The sequence below is a fragment of the Silene latifolia genome, chromosome 4 (assembly GCF_048544455.1).
Source record: "Silene latifolia isolate original U9 population chromosome 4, ASM4854445v1, whole genome shotgun sequence".
Classification (NCBI taxonomy): domain Eukaryota; kingdom Viridiplantae; phylum Streptophyta; class Magnoliopsida; order Caryophyllales; family Caryophyllaceae; genus Silene; species Silene latifolia.
The window spans coordinates 2,956,872-2,976,227 of record NC_133529.1 but is presented as its reverse complement, the minus strand read 5'-3'; the positions used below and the strand labels follow the sequence as shown (position 1 = coordinate 2,976,227).

The window sequence follows — 19,356 nt, the reverse complement described above, 5'->3', positions numbered from 1 at the left end:
TAGTATGACGAAGGTAGTTGCGGAGCTAGGGACGCTCGTCCTCGTTAAAGGGTGAAAATTTTAAGGTTCTTAGTTAAAATTTTCACACTTTCATTTTTATTGAAAATTTTCAAGGCAGTTTTACATATGTTATTACACTTTTATCTTTATTGAAATTTTTTGCCTCGTTAAGATTAAACACCTGGTTCCGCCACAGGAAAACAAACTCCTATCACATATAAAATGTTTCAACACCTTATTAATTCCAAAGTTACTTAAACACATAATTGGAGTTTACAAATCATAATTGAGATAGATTAGCCATTGGTTAATTTAGGTGTGAGTTGTAACAAAGTTATTGCATGGAAGATGCTACATATTCCCTCCGTCCCGGTCATTTATTGTCCTATTCAATTTTGGATGTCTCGATTAATTGTTGTCTTTTCTATTTTAGAATTTCATTTGATGAACAATTTAATCTCTTACATTCAATTTTATCCATTTGTTATTTAATAATTGGTCTTCTTCTCTTTTCTTGGTCTTTGTGATAAAATCAAAGGACAATAATTTATCGAGATAGAAGTATAACAAATCCCAAAACTTGGTTATATAATCTTTACTTAAATGTTATTTAAACATTTTCCATGCACAAAACAACAAAATCAGGATTCCCGACATTGTTTTCTGTTTGATCTTACAAGTATAATTTAATTATTTAGGGATTGCCTTGTCTCATTACCCACCCATTTAACACAAATTACCTAGTAGCAATTATTTCTGCACCAATGATGATTATAATTATTACTCCGTATGTTAATACTATTATAATTAGGGGCGGAACTAGTTAGTAGAAACACAAATTCTCATTTATGACGGGCATATTCGTCCGTCGCAAGTTTGCGACGGGTCAAATAATATACATGTTGCATAGATAAGACAAAAGAAAAATGTCTAGGGAGTAACAATCTGTTTTGTCTTATCTTTCCACATGGATAGCATTTGACCCGTCGCAAGCTTGTGACGGATATGTCCATCACAAGAGAGAATTATTGTACTCCCTCTGTCCCGGTCATTTGTTGTCCTTTTCTATTTTTGGGTGTCTCAGTCATTTGTTGTCCTTTCTATTTTAAGAATGAACTTGATGACTAATTTGATCATTCTCATTCAATTTGTTCTACTTGTCATTTAGTAATTGGCCTAATCCTCTTTTCTTAGTCTTTGTGCCAAAACGAAAGGATAACAATTGGTCAGAACGAAAGGAGTAGTAAAAAGGGTAACAATTGCTATTCCAAACCCAAAAAAAAGAGTTAAATTTTCATTTTTTTTGGCAATCAAGCATCCTTAAACAAGAGAACTTATCATAAACATAAAATAAAAAGACGAAACTTTATGTGCTATTCTAATGATTCATTTCTAGCTTCGTCCCTGGTTATAAGCCAATACTACTAAGTGTACTTTTAGAGTACAATATAAAATATTAGTGCACGTGGTGCTGATTAAGATTGGAGTTAAATTAGTGAATTAATTAGTAGCTCATTCAATTAATTAATCACATAAGACAAATTTGAACTTAACTTTTAGTTACATTTTTGGTGAACAAACCAGGATAATGTAGTAATAATACTTTATTAGATTAATTAGTTTAATAATATATTGAAATTTGTGGTATGTTATTGAACAATAATAGAGTACTATACTTAAACTTTAATCTACATATAATTTTTTTATTTTTTTATAGACACCATGAAATGACTAGTTGTAAATTTAATAATAATTTTTTATATTATATTACATACATGCTGTATAATTTTTTTTTTCTTTTTCTTTTGGTGTAAACCGGGATGTCCACCGTCGATCACAGTGTATAAATCCCCTTCCAACATATGTTCTCACAAAGAGGCATTCAAGCGGTAATTCAGCTAAAAGAAGAGTTTGCTCAATTCCCATAACCAGGATTGATCCCGTGACCACATGGTTAAGGAATGAGGTGAGCAACTACCACATGTATAAAACCCATTTGGATTGTATAAATATTGTTAGTGCATGTGATGATGATAAGTAGACATAATATTAATAACCTTCGTCTCCAAATTGTTTACATTTGACTAAAATATCGGTTACGGAGTACAAACAAAGAAAATAAAAGATACACAATGAGTAAATGACTAAGACAAAGAAAGTAGAAAGTTTAATTTTTCATTCAAATAAACAAAAAGTTCTCGAATATTTGTGTAAAATGGTCACATATACAAACATTATCGTAAAATCATCAGTTATTTTACGTAAACATCCCTACAAAATTAGTTTCTAAGTTGGAGACTATTACATATGCCTACTTAAGCAAATACAAACGGTTATACGTCATCGTTTTGTAAATATGTCCTGCATGCAAGGGTTCGTTGAAGAAACAAACAATGAACGATAAGGAAAGCTAAGTAACACAATTCGGTGAAGACGTACTTGTACGTCTTCACCGAATGAGACAATGCAATTTGAATTAGAGTACAATTTTTATCCTATGCAATAGCTCCTTAAAAATAGACACGTACATTGAACTGATTAATTACTTTTTACATGAAAGGGATCCAATTTTCCGAGTTAATAAATTACCTTGTTCTTCTACTTTTACGCATAACCCTTTTTCACTTTTTATCATCAAGTAGAAAGAACACTAAAGTAGCTTCGACCATAATATTTTATTAATTCTGTCATAATTTTGAATTAATATATAATAAGTCTCAGGTTCGATTCCCCCTTTTCTAAGTTGCATAAGAGTTAATTATATCGCATTTATAATAGAACAAAGATTCTCCGTTCCTTTTACAATAGAACAATATAACTCTCCCTCTGTCCTGGTCATTTAAAGATCAATCATTATAACAGTATATTGTTCTATGGTAAAAGTAAAAAAATTCCCCGTTCCTTGCTGAATTGAGTTTAATTCTCTAAGAACGTAATTTTGTAAATCCTAATTAGAGAGAGTTATATCGCATTTATGTATATAATCCTATCGTGCTTCAATCCAGACCACAACAAATGATAAAAAAAACACGGACACGTAAAAATAAAAATAATAAGAAATGCACACTAAAATTAATATTGATTTTATTTATTATACAGATAATTAAATTGCATGATTAAAAAGTTGAACGTACGCACTATTATTGTCACTACAATTATTAATATTATGATTAATAATAGGGGACATACTACTAACAACCAGATCAGCAAAAGCTCTAACAATGTACTTATGTGTTCCCTTTGGATTCAATGACAGATAACTCAACAACAACTCTTGTAAATACTCCCACGCTTCACGTACACCTTCACGCGCCACCTCACGCGCCTCCACCATCTCTTGCATGGACCGCCGGAAGTCCACGTAAGGGTCAGGTGAGTAAGTCTCCACTGCCACCCCACCAGCCATTGCTGGTGGGGTGTCAGTGTCCTCCTCTGGCGATGACGTGGTTGACTGGGAGTCAACTATGGAATTTGACCTGCCAGGGGAGGAAATGAAAAACCGGCGGGAGGCATAGGCAGCTGTGAGGTCCGGGGTCACTGGGGCCTCTGGCATATCTGTGTCAGTGTCAGAGACTGAGGAGGGGGATGTGATGTCATCAAAGATGGAATTGTAGTTTTTTGTAGAGTCTATATATGGAGGCGGCGGGGATGGGGATGAACTATTATGCTGGCTGTCGTGCTCTGAGTCGCGGTTATGGTGAGACGGGTTAGTTAATTGGGGTTGAGGACGTTTTATTATGGAGAAACAAAGGTGGTGGAGGTTTTTACCTAGTGTGTTGTACATGATCAACACAATTTAAATTAGATATATAGGAGTTTTTTTTCCTCTCTTTTTTGGACCTTTTTAGAGTTTTTTAGTGGATGTGTGGCTTAGTTTGTGTGATTTGTGAGAATGTGGAGAGGGTGAGGGATGTCCTTATATATGAGTATGTGTGTAATGTAATTAACTAATTATGTACTAATGTTTGTTGGTACTACTAGGAGAGACGAGAGTGAACAATACTCCTACTCCGTAACTAAATAATCTCGTACTCCTTCTGTCTCGATTATTTGTTTATATTTTTCATTTTGGGTGTCTTAGTCAATTATTTACCTTTCTATTTCGAGAATATTTTTGATGAATAATTTGATTCTTCACACTCAATTTGGTCCATCTGTCATCAAATAATTGGTCATCTCTTCTTAGTCTTTAAGTCAAAACCAAACGTTAATAAATGATCGGGACAGAGAGAGTAATATTAATGTGGGGACAAGATTGTTATATGTCACATGCTCATAGCTTTTGGTGTTTAAGAAGGTTATTATTATAGTTAATTAATTATTTGAGTTTTAGATTTTTAAAAACAATTTTTTTGGGTGGTCTAACTTTTTGGTTAAAACAAAGAATCATAGTAGTACTAAACTTAAATAATAACTTGTTGACAAAAAAACTTAAATAATAACTTGTGTAATTATTATCATGTTTTATAATTGAGCTAAATATATAGTTATGTTTTTTTAATCAAAGTTATACGGATTTTAGGCTCTATCTATTTTGGATCAAATTAAACCCTGAATGCTGACTCGAATAGATTTATCCTTGACTCTAATTGTTCTACATTTATATACTCGTATTAATTTGATCCGCGAAGGAAATTTAATTTCCAAAAACTTGGGCAATTCAGGATTATGGATCTAGAGTGTTAGATTATGATTTGAATCTATTAGGTTTGCTACATTACGAGTTTCAATTAGGGGTTCAGGGGCGGAGCTGAGCCATGGAGCTGGAGCTAGCGCTCCAGAGGCAACAACCCTGAAACTTAAATGGTATTTGATCGGCGTTTCCTAGGTTGTATGTATTGCCTAACCCCCACCAGACAAGGGTAGTGAAGCACATTGTCTGGGTTGAGGTTTTCTGACTGAAATTTCCTAGGTTTTATGTATTGGTCTTAGAGAGTTTAAACCCTAACAAATCTGGAACTTCTTAATTACATACTCTGTAATAAAATCTCCACCTTCTGCTTGTGGACGTAACTAACATATCTGAATCTGTGTATTTTTTTCTATACATTTTCTATTATATTTTTTTTAAATGTGTTACAACATAAGGAATTATTAAAAACTCACAATCTATGAGGATCGTCTTTAAACACGAACGAAATTAGCATTGTAAGTGTTTGTACCCGACTCTTTTAAAACAAACAGTTTAAAAGACTCCAACTTTCTATCATCCCACTCATACTCAAAAATAGAATAACAAAATCATACTAAAAAACATCTAACCCTATTTTTTTCCCTTAGAAGAGAAAGTTACATGTAACTTACTTTTACACGAGGTTGGAAAGTAGAAACGAAAATAGTAGCTTTAAATATAGGGTAATCTCAATAGAGCAACTACCCACGCTCCTAGAGTAGAAAGGAGGCATGCATGCATTAATAACGCAAGTTATTATGTCGAATCTATATAGAGCGCCTTTATTTAGTATTTACGCAATTTCAGTTTCTAAATTGTACGCCTTTTTTAAGTTTGCATGCATATACTCCTATCGATTTTGTGGTCCAACTTAATACTCCTATAGTCCAAAGGAAACGGTTTATCAGAATATAACGTTCATATCGATATAATAGAATAATGGTAAATATTTGTGTATAAAACAGTTTTACACAAGTAATACTATAAAATTGATTGATATTTTACATAACTAACCATGTTAGCTTATTCGTGATACTCCGTATTTTAGCTTCTGTGTTTAAAATGTAGGCACTACATGAGTATAAATGTATAAGACACAAAATTCCGTCTCTCCCTTTATTGTACTGGTCATACATCTCATTATTGAACATGATAATACTGGTCATACATTTCAATATCACTTGAATATACTCCATCTATTTCAGTGAATAGTTTAACTTTGCTTTATTTTTTAAGGGAGAAATAAAGCAAGTGTAAACTATTGGCTAGGACGAAAGAAGTAACCATTGAACTAACTAGATATTTTGTAATAATATGATACTTTCTTCATTCCAATTATTTGTTTGTCTTTTTTTTTTTTTTTTTTTTTTGAGAAGTATTTTTATCAAAGGCAAATAGATGATTGGGGAAGTAACAATTAGGCACATTTTATCTTGTAAGCTATTCACAATTTCTGATGACATTTTTTAGAGGAATGCCAAACATAGGCGCAACATATTTGTTGAGATTTTCTGATAATATAGCAGTGTTAAAACTCATGTGGAAGAGCATTATCGCCCTTGGAATCCTACCCGACTTGAACACGGACTAAATTGTATTTGTTGAGATTTGAGTGCCAAGCTAACTTTAATATTATTTCAACTAAGCAATTAAAATTTACTCGTACAAGATATTAAGTCTAATCAAACAAGCTGAATGTGTCATAGTGGTAATAGTGAGGGTACACATACCAAGAGGTCATGGGTTCGATCCTCACTAGATGACAATTCAACACATATTATATATTTTGTTCACCAAAAAAAAAAATCAAACAATACAAAACCTTTAAATCAAATTTTTAAAAAAATGTGTATAACAAACATCCTGTACCTCAAAATAATATCAAAAATTAATGATGGAGAGAGTTGCACAACTATAGCACATGGTGGGGGAGATAGTAGTCGAACTCGAACCAAGGGCCACAATTTAATTGTACATTTTTCCAACTAACCTAACTTAAATGTGTAATTTATGATTAAACGCTCCAATATTTATGCTTGTTCATCTCTAATTGTTAATTACTACACGTACGTACTAAAATGGGTCCATTCATATATCATTAATCTTATAATCATTGTTGTGTCTCTATTTGTTTTTGCTTTATTATCCCTTTTGTTGACCATGCAAAATATTTCAAATTTTTGTCAAAAATCTTTAATCAAAAATGAATGCATAGATAATTGATTGTTTAAATTTACAAAGGTCTCGAGTTCCCAAGCGGAGAGCTTTACCGTTCTAGTGACCTACCAGACTTGAATTCGAATAAAGAATGGGTGGTATACAATATACACCAAAAAAAAAAAAAAAAAAATTAAAGAGAACAAATGCATATTGAAAATGTCATATTCTCATAAAGGTCTTATTAAAATGTTACGTAATTAACATGATGGAGACTGACTCATATGAAAATAGAAATTGGAAAGTGATTCTTTCACATATATACGATAATACAAGTAATAGCTAGTTAATTAATGTTTGTCCAATTGAAATTGTCTAATTATAATGAGTTGGTATTACATTATATTAATATGGTAACTAATAGGAATAATTATAATTGTTGGGCCTCAACCATTACCTTAAGGTTTTGGTTGAGATGGTTCATGTAACACTAACGTCTTATTAAAGTTACGGTTCCAATATAAAACACTCGTCAAAGTGAAATTATATCAGTATAACTTCCCTGATTTGCTTAAGATAAATGCAATAAAGCTGTTAGGTTATACTTCGTTTCAGTACCACCTTATCACATACACTATACATATCTAAGAATGATCAACCCTAAGGGTCCGTTTGGATTGAAAGAATTGGAGGGAAGGGGAGGGGAGGGAAAGGGAGGGACTAATTTTCCTTCGTTTGGATACAATATATGGGAGGAGGGAAATGGAAGGGGAGGGAAATGGGAGGACTTATTTTCTCCCCTATAGAATAATCCATAATCTTTCCAAGGGAGGCAAGATTTGGAAAGAAAATGTTATTTGGACTCTCATTTAATTATGAAAAGACAACTTTACCCTTACTAAAAATCTACACACTCAACAAATATCAATCAACGACATTCTCCACACTTCTTCACTCCCTATTCTAACAAAATTTCTAGGGTTTCAAATTGGGGATCTAGGTTTATGAATTGGGGATTTATGATTGCAAATCGAATTCCAAATTAATTCAATCACAAATTGATTATCGGTTCGTTTTCTCTCTTCTATCTCTTCTTCTCAAATTTTTTAATACTTGAACTTGAGTTCTATTGATTTTTCGATGGTAATTCGATCGAATTACATATTTAGTTCGATTGAATTACATCTATAGTTCGATTGAATGCTGGTATTGTTGCTGGTAGTGTAAAACTTCGTGTTGATTACTATGTTTGCAATTTTAAGACGGTTATATGCTGTATTGAATTTGAATATTATGTTGGATTTGATAATTATGTTGGAATTTTAAGACGATTTTTTGCTGGTATTGAATTTGGTTATTATGTTGGATTAAATCCAACATAATATTCAAATCCAACATAATATTCAAATTCAATACAGCATATAACCGTCTTAAAATTGCAAACATAGTAATCAACACGAAGTTTTACACTACCAAAGAATAATACCAAAGATTCAATCGAACTATAGATGTAATTCAATCGAACTAAATATGTAATTCGATCGAATTACCATCGAAAAATCAATAGAACTCGAGTTCAAGTATTAAAAAAATTTACGAAGAAGAGATAGAAGAGAGAAAACGAACTCCGATAATCAATTTGTGATTGAATTAATTTGGAATTCGATTTGCAATCATAAATCCCCAATTCATAAACCTAGATCCCCAATTTGAAACCCTAGAAATTTTGTTAGAATAGGGAGTGAAGAAGTGTGGAGAATGTCGTTGATTGATATTTGTTGAGTGTGTAGATTTTTAGTAAGGGTAAAGTTGTCTTTTCATAATTAAATGAGAGTCCAAATAACATTTTCTTTCCAAATCTTGCCTCCCTTGGAAAGATTATGGATTATTCTATAGGGGAGAAAATAAGTCCTCCCATTTCCCTCCCCTTCCATTTCCCTCCTCCCATATATTGTATCCAAACGAAGGAAAATTAGTCCCTCCCTTTCCCTCCCCTCCCCTTCCCTCCAATTCTTTCAATCCAAACGGACCCTAAAGGAAAAAGTACATAAGAAAATATTACCTTAACTCAACATGCACATGCACTAGTCAGTATCACCCGTCCTATAATTATCCATGACTATATATGAGTATACGACTAACAAATTGATATATACGTAGTCGTAGTTTTTAATTGCTACAAGCATTTGTCATGTCAGATAGCACGTCAAGTTATATTCATACGGAGTATACTCGTAGCAATTGTCTATACGACTATAACGGCTACTTATTAGTTATTAGTAATGAAAATAATGGTGGTGGAGCATCTCCAAATTTAAAGAGACCCTAATTTCTCATGTCATCCAAGTTTTATATTATTTCCAAACATGCTACATGTCAAATTGTCAAGTGGCTGCAGTTTATATAATTTTATTTATGATCATATAAAAAGATACGGATAATCTCGAATTCTCCTGGTATAACATTATACCGCTCTACCATTTAAGCCTAAATTTACTAAATTTATTACGTAGCTAATAATCTAATATGTTCTTTACCAAACAGGCTGGTCAAAGTCAATTACCTTTTTTTTTTATATAGTGTGATCAATTTTAACTTAACAGAATATAATCTCAAACCAAACTACTTCATAAAGATATTAACCTGAAATAATTTTTAAGAGTCAATCGCACTCACTGGACGATAGAAATTTTAAAGAATTTAGTCAAAATCTTAGAACATTTTTCAAATTTATCTTAATACTCTTTAATATTATTACTCGTTCGTCCCTGTTGAATTTTTTCGACCACCGGCTCGGCGGCTCCGCCGCTATCAAGAGTTCCATATATACAAGATTTTTAACCACTTCAGTCAAGTCATATCATGCAAAATGTAACAGAAGAAAAGAACAAATAAATGTTAAGTATCGTGAAGGTCAAAAAATGTCGAAAATGTCGAAGTACCATGCAAATTTGTCCTTGAACGAAGCTAGTGTCGCAATCCAAGGATAATCATAACAAATTTGTAAGGTACTCGTATAAAGTTTATATTATGAAGCAAGCTTCACATGCACGTAACAAACAAAGAGCAGCAATGTACTACTAACATGATCATGTTTGGAGTACCTACTAAGAATTTGTGACGGGTATATCGGTCGCAAGCTTGTGACGGGTCAAGTACTGCCCATGTGGACGGATAGGACAAAAGCAGATTGTCTAAGGAGTATCAATCTGTTTTGTCTTATCTGGCCGACTGTCATTTCCATGTGATACTTCTTGCATGGCCTTGTCGGAATTCCGTGATAAGGTTGTCAGGATCGGGATATTACCTCGTCGATCAATACAAACAATATCAAATATTTACCAAACTTGGCATTTGTAAGATTGACTGTATTATTTAACGAGGATGAGTCTCTCTTAAAATAATTATAAACCCTAAACAGATTCATAGTTGTAAATGTGAAACAGATTCATAATTGGGGTATTACATCGATCAATACAAGCCACATTTATTAAAATTGGCCATTTACCAGACTGAATTTAACGAGACTAAGTATTTCTTGAAATAGTTGTAAATATGAAACGGATCCATAACAAATCAGTATGTATAAATTATCACGATAAACGAGGAAATTTCGAAGGATGGTACGTAGTAGGAGTACTTGCTAGAGAAGTAGAGAATGAAGCACACGAGGAAAGGAAGACAATCGTAATCATAAGAAGATAATGTATGTGACCGGCTCCTTCTCTAGTTATTAAGGATGGTGTACGGTCGTATCAATAACCTAACTAATTGCTTATTCACAATTGTCGGCTCTTGCAATTTTTTCCGGGTACGAGTTTCATAAATATCACTCGTATATTTTTGAATTTATGTCATTAATTTCATCCTTTATTTACTAGTTTTTTTACTAATTAAATCGATTAGTAGTACGTCGCTCTTTGTTAGGAATTACTCGTACCATACTAAAAAAAAACGAGATAAATAATAATGTCATTTATGTGGGAGATTGGTGTGAGCCTCTAAGGCATGGTTATTAGAATCCTCATTCGATTTTACGTAAACAAACTTGACTGAACGTCTAAACCCGATCATATGACATATCGATAATACCGAAACTATATGAGTTCATCACTTTGTTTTAAGGTTTTTCTATCATGTGCTCACTAGGCACATGTTAAGAAACCCAAAAAGAAAATATTAAGTCCTAATTTTATGGAAAACTAAAATATAGGATTATAAGGAAATACCATCTACCTTTACCTTTTTTTCTAAAAGAAAAACACTTATCAATATTATATAATATATAATCCAGAAATCAAGGGACTTCAATAATTTAATTAAATAAATCTATATAAATTAAATAATTAATTATACTATATAGTTTTAATCGATAGCGCTGCGTGATAGACCTGACTAAGGGACTTCAATATCAATATAAATACTCCGTATTATATAGTTTTGGATAAATTTAGATAACACTAGGATATGGTATTTTCCTTAAAATAAACATGTCCCACTTAATGGTATTAATTAGTATAAAGATGTTAATTATTTAACATACATAAATATAATTTCCAAAAAATATAAATATTATATAGGTATGTTATATTTTGGAAACTTTTAAAAGGTAAATAAATCAAGCTATATTTCTAAAAAATATAATTAATATTCCATAATTATTTCGATTTGATGTAATACATATATATGTAATACTCCTATATTTATATAAATATATTAGCCTCTTAAAATTGCATGCCTAAATAGAAAAAGTAATTCTGTCAGTAGTGAAAATAATTGTAATAACATTGGATATAGTAATATGATAATAATCCCTCATTTGAATAGTCAAAGTAACAATACTAGCAGCGAGCTAGAGTAATGAAAGTAATAGAAGTAACAACGAGAGTGGTGAAATTACCAATATTAATGCGGCAGTAATTAAAGTAACAATAATTAGCAGCGAGCTGAAGTAATGAAAGTAATAAAAGTAACAAGGAGATTAGTGAAATTACCAATATTTAATGCGGTAGTAGTGAAAGTAACAATAATTACGTAACAATAATTACGGCGAGAGTAATGAAAGTAACAATAGTAATTGATGGGGCATATTCTGCACCCGCTGACCGAGTCAACATATTGAGCAAGGTCAAAGATATCCACAACAAGTCAACGATCGATGACCTAACCGATGCAAATTCGGCTGTCACTTGGGTCTCGGCTAGGCAACTTCGCCACCGAGACATATCCGCGCACTCACATCCAAATCCCCTCGGCATGGAGTCAACCAGGCAGTAGGCCCGCCATGGGTCCCCGGCCGAGGGTAGAACAGTCTTTCCACCTGCTCTGCCACTTGGCCACTACGTGATAAAAGGTGAAAGTCTATAAATACTCCTCAATCCTCATTGAGAAAACGATCCAATAATCCACAATTCACCCTAAAACTCACTATTAATCTGGTATAAACTCCCTTATCTCTCTACTATATACTTTGCCAAGTAACACACAACTTAATCCCTTTAAGTTTATCGACTTGAGCGTCGGAGTGAGTACGCTCGCACTGCCGAGCCCTCAGTTTGTTCATCTTTACAGGAGAGAGCGAAAGGAAGAGACAAGTCAAAGACACCATTCAACAAGCTTACGTGGTCACAACTCTGCTTCGGAATTACACCCGGAACAGTAATAACGAATGTAATAAATTAAAAGTAACAATACTAACAACAAATGAAAGTATATATGACCAATTAGCTAACCAATCGATTTAAGTAAAATATTAATAGCGGAAGTAGTGAATTTGTCTCCTAATTTATTTCTTCGTAATTTTAAGATATGTCAACAACAACAGAACCTTAATCCCAAAATGATTTTGAGTCGGCTGACATGAATCACCCTTTAGAACCGTCCATGGGCGAACGGACACCTCAAAATGCGAAAATATAGAAAAGAAAAAGTGAAAAACAAAAGGCGAGTGAAACATAATACAAAACAAGGTAAATTTAAGGTTTTAAAATCGAAGTTCGGATTTCTTTTATAAAAATTTAGAATTTAAATCGAGAATAAAGATTAAAACGATTTTGAAAATCGAAGTAAAACTTAAGATATGTCATACAAAAATATATTAATGATAAAAGTATGAGTTATGCAACTTCAAAAATCTTTTCTTATATGATTTCTTAACGTGTGTCCTTAGGAAACACGTTAAAAAAAACCAATTTAATATTAGGAAACAGCCAAGAAATAGAGATATAGAGAGGCATAATCTGACAAGAATCAAAGTACAGGGAGATTAAGAACAACTTATTAGGCGAATTTTGGCAAAGTATGATTCAATACGATTCACTGGGATTTCAACGCACTTTCTTCATGTTGCTAATATAATTCAACCTTAATAATTATAATTAAGGTCAGATGACAGCCAGCCATAAGCTATCACAAATTCTTATTTCAGACCGTCATATCCGTATGAAATAATCAGATGAATACCATTTTCTCTCACAAAAAATCCATTTAGGGTGTGAGTGGGAAAGCACATGGGGTGTCCCACCACCCAGATGTTCTCACTTGTGAGAGGTCTTATAGCGGTCTGAAATAAGACGGTTTTAAGCAAGACGGACTGATAAGCTATTGATTACTCCTCACTCCTCAGTCCTCACTTTCCTTTCCCCTTCACTTGTTTTTTTGTGGGCCTTTCTTTTTTTTTTTTTTTTTTTTTTGTGGGCCTTTCTATTCTCCTTCCGCTTTCTAATAAACGGGTCATTCAATTCGATTTTGAGTCATGTCAATTTGTATCAGAAACACTTATCAATTGCCATAGGTCGATAAATTAGCTATTGAGTCCATGTCGGATGAATTTGGCTTAGAGAGAACTCGGGTTGCCAATTATCTTTCATACCAAATATTTTTTTACTCGTGAATTATTTATATTCTCGTATGTTATTTTTGGTGTAAAGGAAAACATAAAGACGATTTTGATGCTGACAAGATCCAAACCTAGGTCCTGACTCATGAACATCACGTCTCATGACTTAAAAATCAACTAAAATCGAGTGATTAACGTTACACTTAGTCACTTACTATCGTTCCCTTGCGATCATTTGTTATCTAAACCAATTTAATGAAATCGGGTATTGCGATACTTCAGTTGATGGATCATTGGATTGTACCATTACTTGAATTAAATAACCCATTTGCAGAGTCTTGGGCCAATGTTTTCAAGATATTGTTTGGGTTTCTATGACAATAGCCCAAAGCATATACAGCCCAAAGCAAACCACGTTTGCACAATCTTGGCCCAATAAGGGTTATGAGTCCAGTAGAAAATTAAAAACCCCCATGTCATTGGTCGTTCAAAGACTTCAAACCACGTTCTCCAATGGGAAGTGCTAGGCGACACCGGATATTACCGAAACTCGGTAACACCCGGATAAAAAAAATAGAAAAAAATAAAAAATTAATTTTTGTTTTTGCGCCAATATCATAAGTGTTAAGGTGCAAGCACATGTCCCACATCGGTAGAATAAAGATGGAAGATCATCTTTATAAGTGTCCAGAAAATATAATAGTATGAGGCCTTTTGGAAAGGAGCCCAAGAGTAAATCCGTGAGGGCTTGACCCAAAGCGGACAATATCGTACTATTATGGACGGTGGACACAGATACAGCAGAGGCCCAACACGGGGATATTCACGCTTCCGCATAACAATAAGGATAAAACCGTAGCTTCTCTCCGCTGCCTTTGCAGCCAATGTCCTCGCCAACAGCTTATCACCACCCCTACTACCGTAGCAAGCCGCGTGCGTCCTCACCATTTTCGAGATTGTCGTTCCAATCACCGTCTTTTGCTCCTTTATCTCCCTCCACCAATCAATTAAAACTCAAAGGTAGAGATCCCGATAATCATTGTCGACGGCTCCAACCACCAACAACTGGGTTTCGTATTGGACATTCAAAGTTCTATATTTTAAAGTTGAATACTCATGTTTTTAAATGGAGAACATTGAGTTTTATGTTGAATACTCCCTCCATTCAACTCCACTTTACATGTTTGCTTTATCACGTTTGACAACGCGACTTTTACGCGGTAAATATCTTTAGCTACGTATTTGTAAAAATTATAAAAGTTAGATATTTTTAATGTACTCTTAAAGACGAATCAAATAAGATCTCACATGAATATATTTTAACTTATGTATCGAGAGAAAATTGAAGTTGAATGTCCGCTTGTGAATAGTGTGCAAATTAGAAACATGTAAAGTGGAGTTGAATGGAGGGAGTACAAATCAGTACTCAGTATTTGAGTTTTGGGCCTTTTTATAAAAATGGGCTGGTTCTTATACTAAGAGACCTATAGAACAATGTGTTGGGGAAAGAAAACTTGATACCATCAGACGGTACCAAACCTTGATACCAACCTCTCACATGTTCGTATGTAAGGTCCACTATTTTAATAACTTGACATATTACATGTAAGAAAATAACACTGGTGTTGCCATCTCATTTTCCGTTTAATGGATTAATATTAACTGTTGGCCTTGGGAGGTTGTTTAAAGCCGTTACACATCGTGGACGGTTTTTAATGAACTCTAGCGCGCACTTTAGTTTTTTGTTCATCTCGCTATTAACTTCTTCAGAAATGTTGCAATCCTTTATCTTGCCGGTCTTCGAGCATCGGCGGATTTCATTCACAAACGAGCGCGAGTAGATGACGGACTTTACTGTTGATAGCGAGCAAGAATTTTTCCCACCGAATTTCTGGTCTTTTAGACATCTCGTCAACACAGGGTAGACATCTTCATCATGCAAACATGCATCGCAAACATTAGAATTTTGTGAGATGTCGAAGAATTCCGATAGCATTACAAAATTCTCATTTCAAACGTGTATTTTTTGTCTGAAATTAAGACGCAGATAAAATGTAAATATTTTTGTGATAAAATGCACCATCTGTTTTTTTATTAAAAAGTGACAATTTATCATTACATTGTCGCTTTTTATTAGAAAATGTTGACATTTTCTCATGACTAAATTAACAATTACACCCACACTTAATCCACTTTTTTACACGCCAATTTTTTTTTAAAATTACACCCAAATTAATAGCTCAGGTTATATTTTTTGCACCCAAAATCGGTTTCAGGCCATATTTCCATCAAAATTCAATTTTTTTGGGTTAAAACAGTAATTTTATGAAGATTTTGCCATTTTTCCTCATTCATTCCCTTTTTTATCTCCCCAATTTGATTTCATTCATTATGTTAGGGTGCAAACTCATGTCCCACATCGATAGAATAAAGATGGAAGATCATCTTTATAAGTGTCTAAATAATATAATAGTACGACTGTACGAGGCCTTTTGGGAAGGAGCCCAAAAACAAATCCGTGAGGGCATGACCCAAAGCGGACAATATCGTACTATTATGAGCAGTAGACAAAGATGCAGCAGAGGCCCAACAGAAGGATATTCACGCTTCCGCACAACAAGTGGTATCAGAGCCCAAGGTTCGACTTGGGCTAGACACGGGGATGCATCAGCAGACCCAAGACTTGAAGTTGTACACTGTAAGGCATGAAACTCCTAGCTTGGGGTGAGTCCTTGAGCAAGCCCGATCCAGGGTTAAATGGATGAAAGACGTCATAGGTCTTGTGGGGACAAAGACCATTTGTGTGCTAGAACTGTTGATCAGGTGGACCCTTATCAGATTGGGTGCCACAGGTCCGGTGGGTCCTTTCCAGGTTGGATGCCAGAGACCGTTTGTGTTCTAGGACTTCTGAAGTGACGGACCCGGTCCAGGGTATATTGGATGCAGAGGATGTTCATATGCATGTGTAACAAATCCCCAAAAAGGGCACATGGACATGCGGGCTCAGGAGCATGTGAGGGCACTAACTTGACCAGGCGGTGACATGTGGTGCAAGACATGGCTCGTGGTAGCATGGTGTGTCGGCTAAGGGGAGGTTATCAAGACTTGTGATGTTTCAGGTGTCTAGAGTTGGGGCTGTAGAGTGTGGGGAGTTCTCCATAGAGGTCAAGGTCCGAGTCAAGATGATGGTCCTTGGTTTGAGGGGAGGATTGTTAGGGTGCAAACCCATGTCCCACATTGGTAGAATAAAGATGAAAGCTCATCTTTATAAGTGTCTACAAAATATAATAGTACGAGGCTTTTTGGGAAGGAACCCAAGGACCAAATCCAGGTTATATTGGATGCAGAGGAGTTTAATACGTAAGTGTAGCACAGAGTCCCATAGAGGGACAGTAGACCCCTGGGGAGACACATGGTGTGTCGGTTAAGGGGAGGTTAAGTCTTGGTGATGCTAAGGGGTGTCTAGAAGAAAGTTGGAGCTGTAGGGTGTGGGAAGTTGAAGTTCTCCATGGAGGTCAAGGTACGAGTCAAGATGATGGTCCTTGGTTTGAGGGTAGGATTTGTTAGGGTGCAAACTCATGTCCCACATCTATAGAACAAAGATGGAAGATCATCTTTATAAGTGTCTAGATAATATAATAGTACGAGGCCTTTTGGGAAGGAGCGAAAGAGTAAATCCGTGAGGGCATGGCCCAAAGCGGACAATATCGTACTATTATGGATTGTGGACACATATACAACAGAGGCCCAACACGGGATATTCACGCTTTCGCACAACACATTATGTTCCTCATCCTAATCTATGCCCACTTTTGAATCCTCTCCTCTCTTATTCTTTATTGAAGTTAGCATTCATCTGCAACTATACGCTTTTAACATTTAGGCTCATAAGTTTACGTCTCGTCGAAGAAGTAGCTCGTAGGGTCTTATTTGACAGCATGTAAGGATGAGTTTGGGCGGCTCCTTTACCAAACCCAAGCTTTCAACCCGAGAAGGAAAGCTAAGACTAAAGAAGATTTCGGATTCTTAAAAAGGGGGGTATCCTTCTCTTTAATGAGAGGAACGCCCGTGTTCAATTTAAGATTTTCGTTTAATTTTGTTAAGGTTCTTGCTAATTAGGTTGGCTTTTGATTTTTATCTTTTGAATATAAGCTACAAACAAATACGAAAAAAGAGAAAGAAGGAGAACTACATAAATTTGCAGATGGTTGAACAATCTTTCAAATATAGGAGCTCAATAATTCAAGTTACGATTATGACGGAGATTTGGGGGAATTTTTAGGGGGAAATGTTTGAGGAAAATATTTGGGGAAAATTAGGTTGAAGAGATGAAATAGGGAAATTACCGCGGGGGCAAAATGGTCATTTCATAATTTTTTTCGCCTGAAAATGATGCTGGGTGCAAAATATAATCTGAGCTATTAATTTGGGTGTAATTTAAAAAAAAAAAAAAATTGACATGGGAGTAAATATAAAAAAGTGGATTAAGCGTGGATGTAATTGATAATTTACTCTTTTCTCATCTTAAGTTAAGACCGTTTCAAGGACACTTACGTAAAAGAGTTAAATACCTGGTTCTTGTCCGGTAGTCGTGAGAAGTTGGGAGAGCAAAGACGGCAATGAAGACAATTGCTAGGATTCTTCCATTAAAGAGTTTTTCCATTGTGAAAAAAATAAATGTATGTAAAATATCAATAAATATATATGTATATAATTTTTTTTTTTTTTTTTTTTTTTTTTGACGAGGAGGTTGGATCCTCCCGGATACGAGACCCCACCGCTGCTAGCCCTGCACTGTGAGTTTTTTCCGATTATTCCTCTCCGGACGTCAGGTCCCCAGGAAAGTGTTCATCTAGGGAGTCGAACCCAGGACCTCGCAATTCCTCCTTAGGAGGCTTTGAGGTTACCCTGGAATTCCACTAGACTCACACATCTTGGGTATGTATATAAATTTACATGTATCGATAATGTATGTAAATATTTGTTTGATGTTGCGAATATGTAGGTCGTCCTTTATTTATAGTTTCACCAATAGGCAATAGCCCTTATCAAACATGGTTGCCACACCTTACTTGTGTGCAGGCTGCAGCTAATTAAGCACAATTTAGTTTAAATATTTTGTACTGAATATTGAATAATACAGCTATTTGTTCCTCTCAATATTAGACGGAATGAATATTCGTTTTAAAATTAAAATGGGCCAAATAACATTGAATTTTTATGAATGAATATTTTGTGTTACTTTTGTCTTGTTTATTTTATTAATCCGTCTCTTCCACAAGAATTTGTGACATGAGATGAGGAAGACCTTATTAGACATGTATTGGCTACCACTACATTAAGGAGCTCCACATCTCATCATTGGTATTTTTTTATTTCTAATTTTGATTTGATTCGAAATTAAAACAGTTGTCATGATCATAGTTTTGGTAATAGTATCAATGAATTAAGTGCCAGAGCCAGGATTTGAGCTTAGGGGAGAGAGGCGGGGGGCGAATGAGTAATAACATAAGGTACATCCGAATTTTTTTTCCTGCATACGTGATCGAAAATAAAAGTCGGTCAAAGTTTCTTGAACAATTAAATTTTGACAAGTCGTAACTCGGTTCTAGGATGTCAGAAAAATACGATTTTGTTTTCAAATTGAAGATCTCGTAAAGATGATCCACTTACTAAGAGATATTATCAG

At 34.4% G+C, this 19,356-nt stretch overlaps 1 protein-coding gene across 1 annotated transcript; it reads right to left on the bottom strand.

The window, feature by feature from the left end:
• Window positions 1-3,103: 3,103 nt before the first annotated feature.
• On the bottom strand, window positions 3,104-3,553 carry LOC141653910 (transcription repressor OFP16-like). The gene has a single exon (XM_074461777.1). It carries the CDS (start codon window positions 3,551-3,553, stop codon window positions 3,104-3,106), a length of 450 nt encoding a protein of 149 aa, XP_074317878.1.
• Between the last annotated feature and the right edge of the window lie 15,803 nt (window positions 3,554-19,356).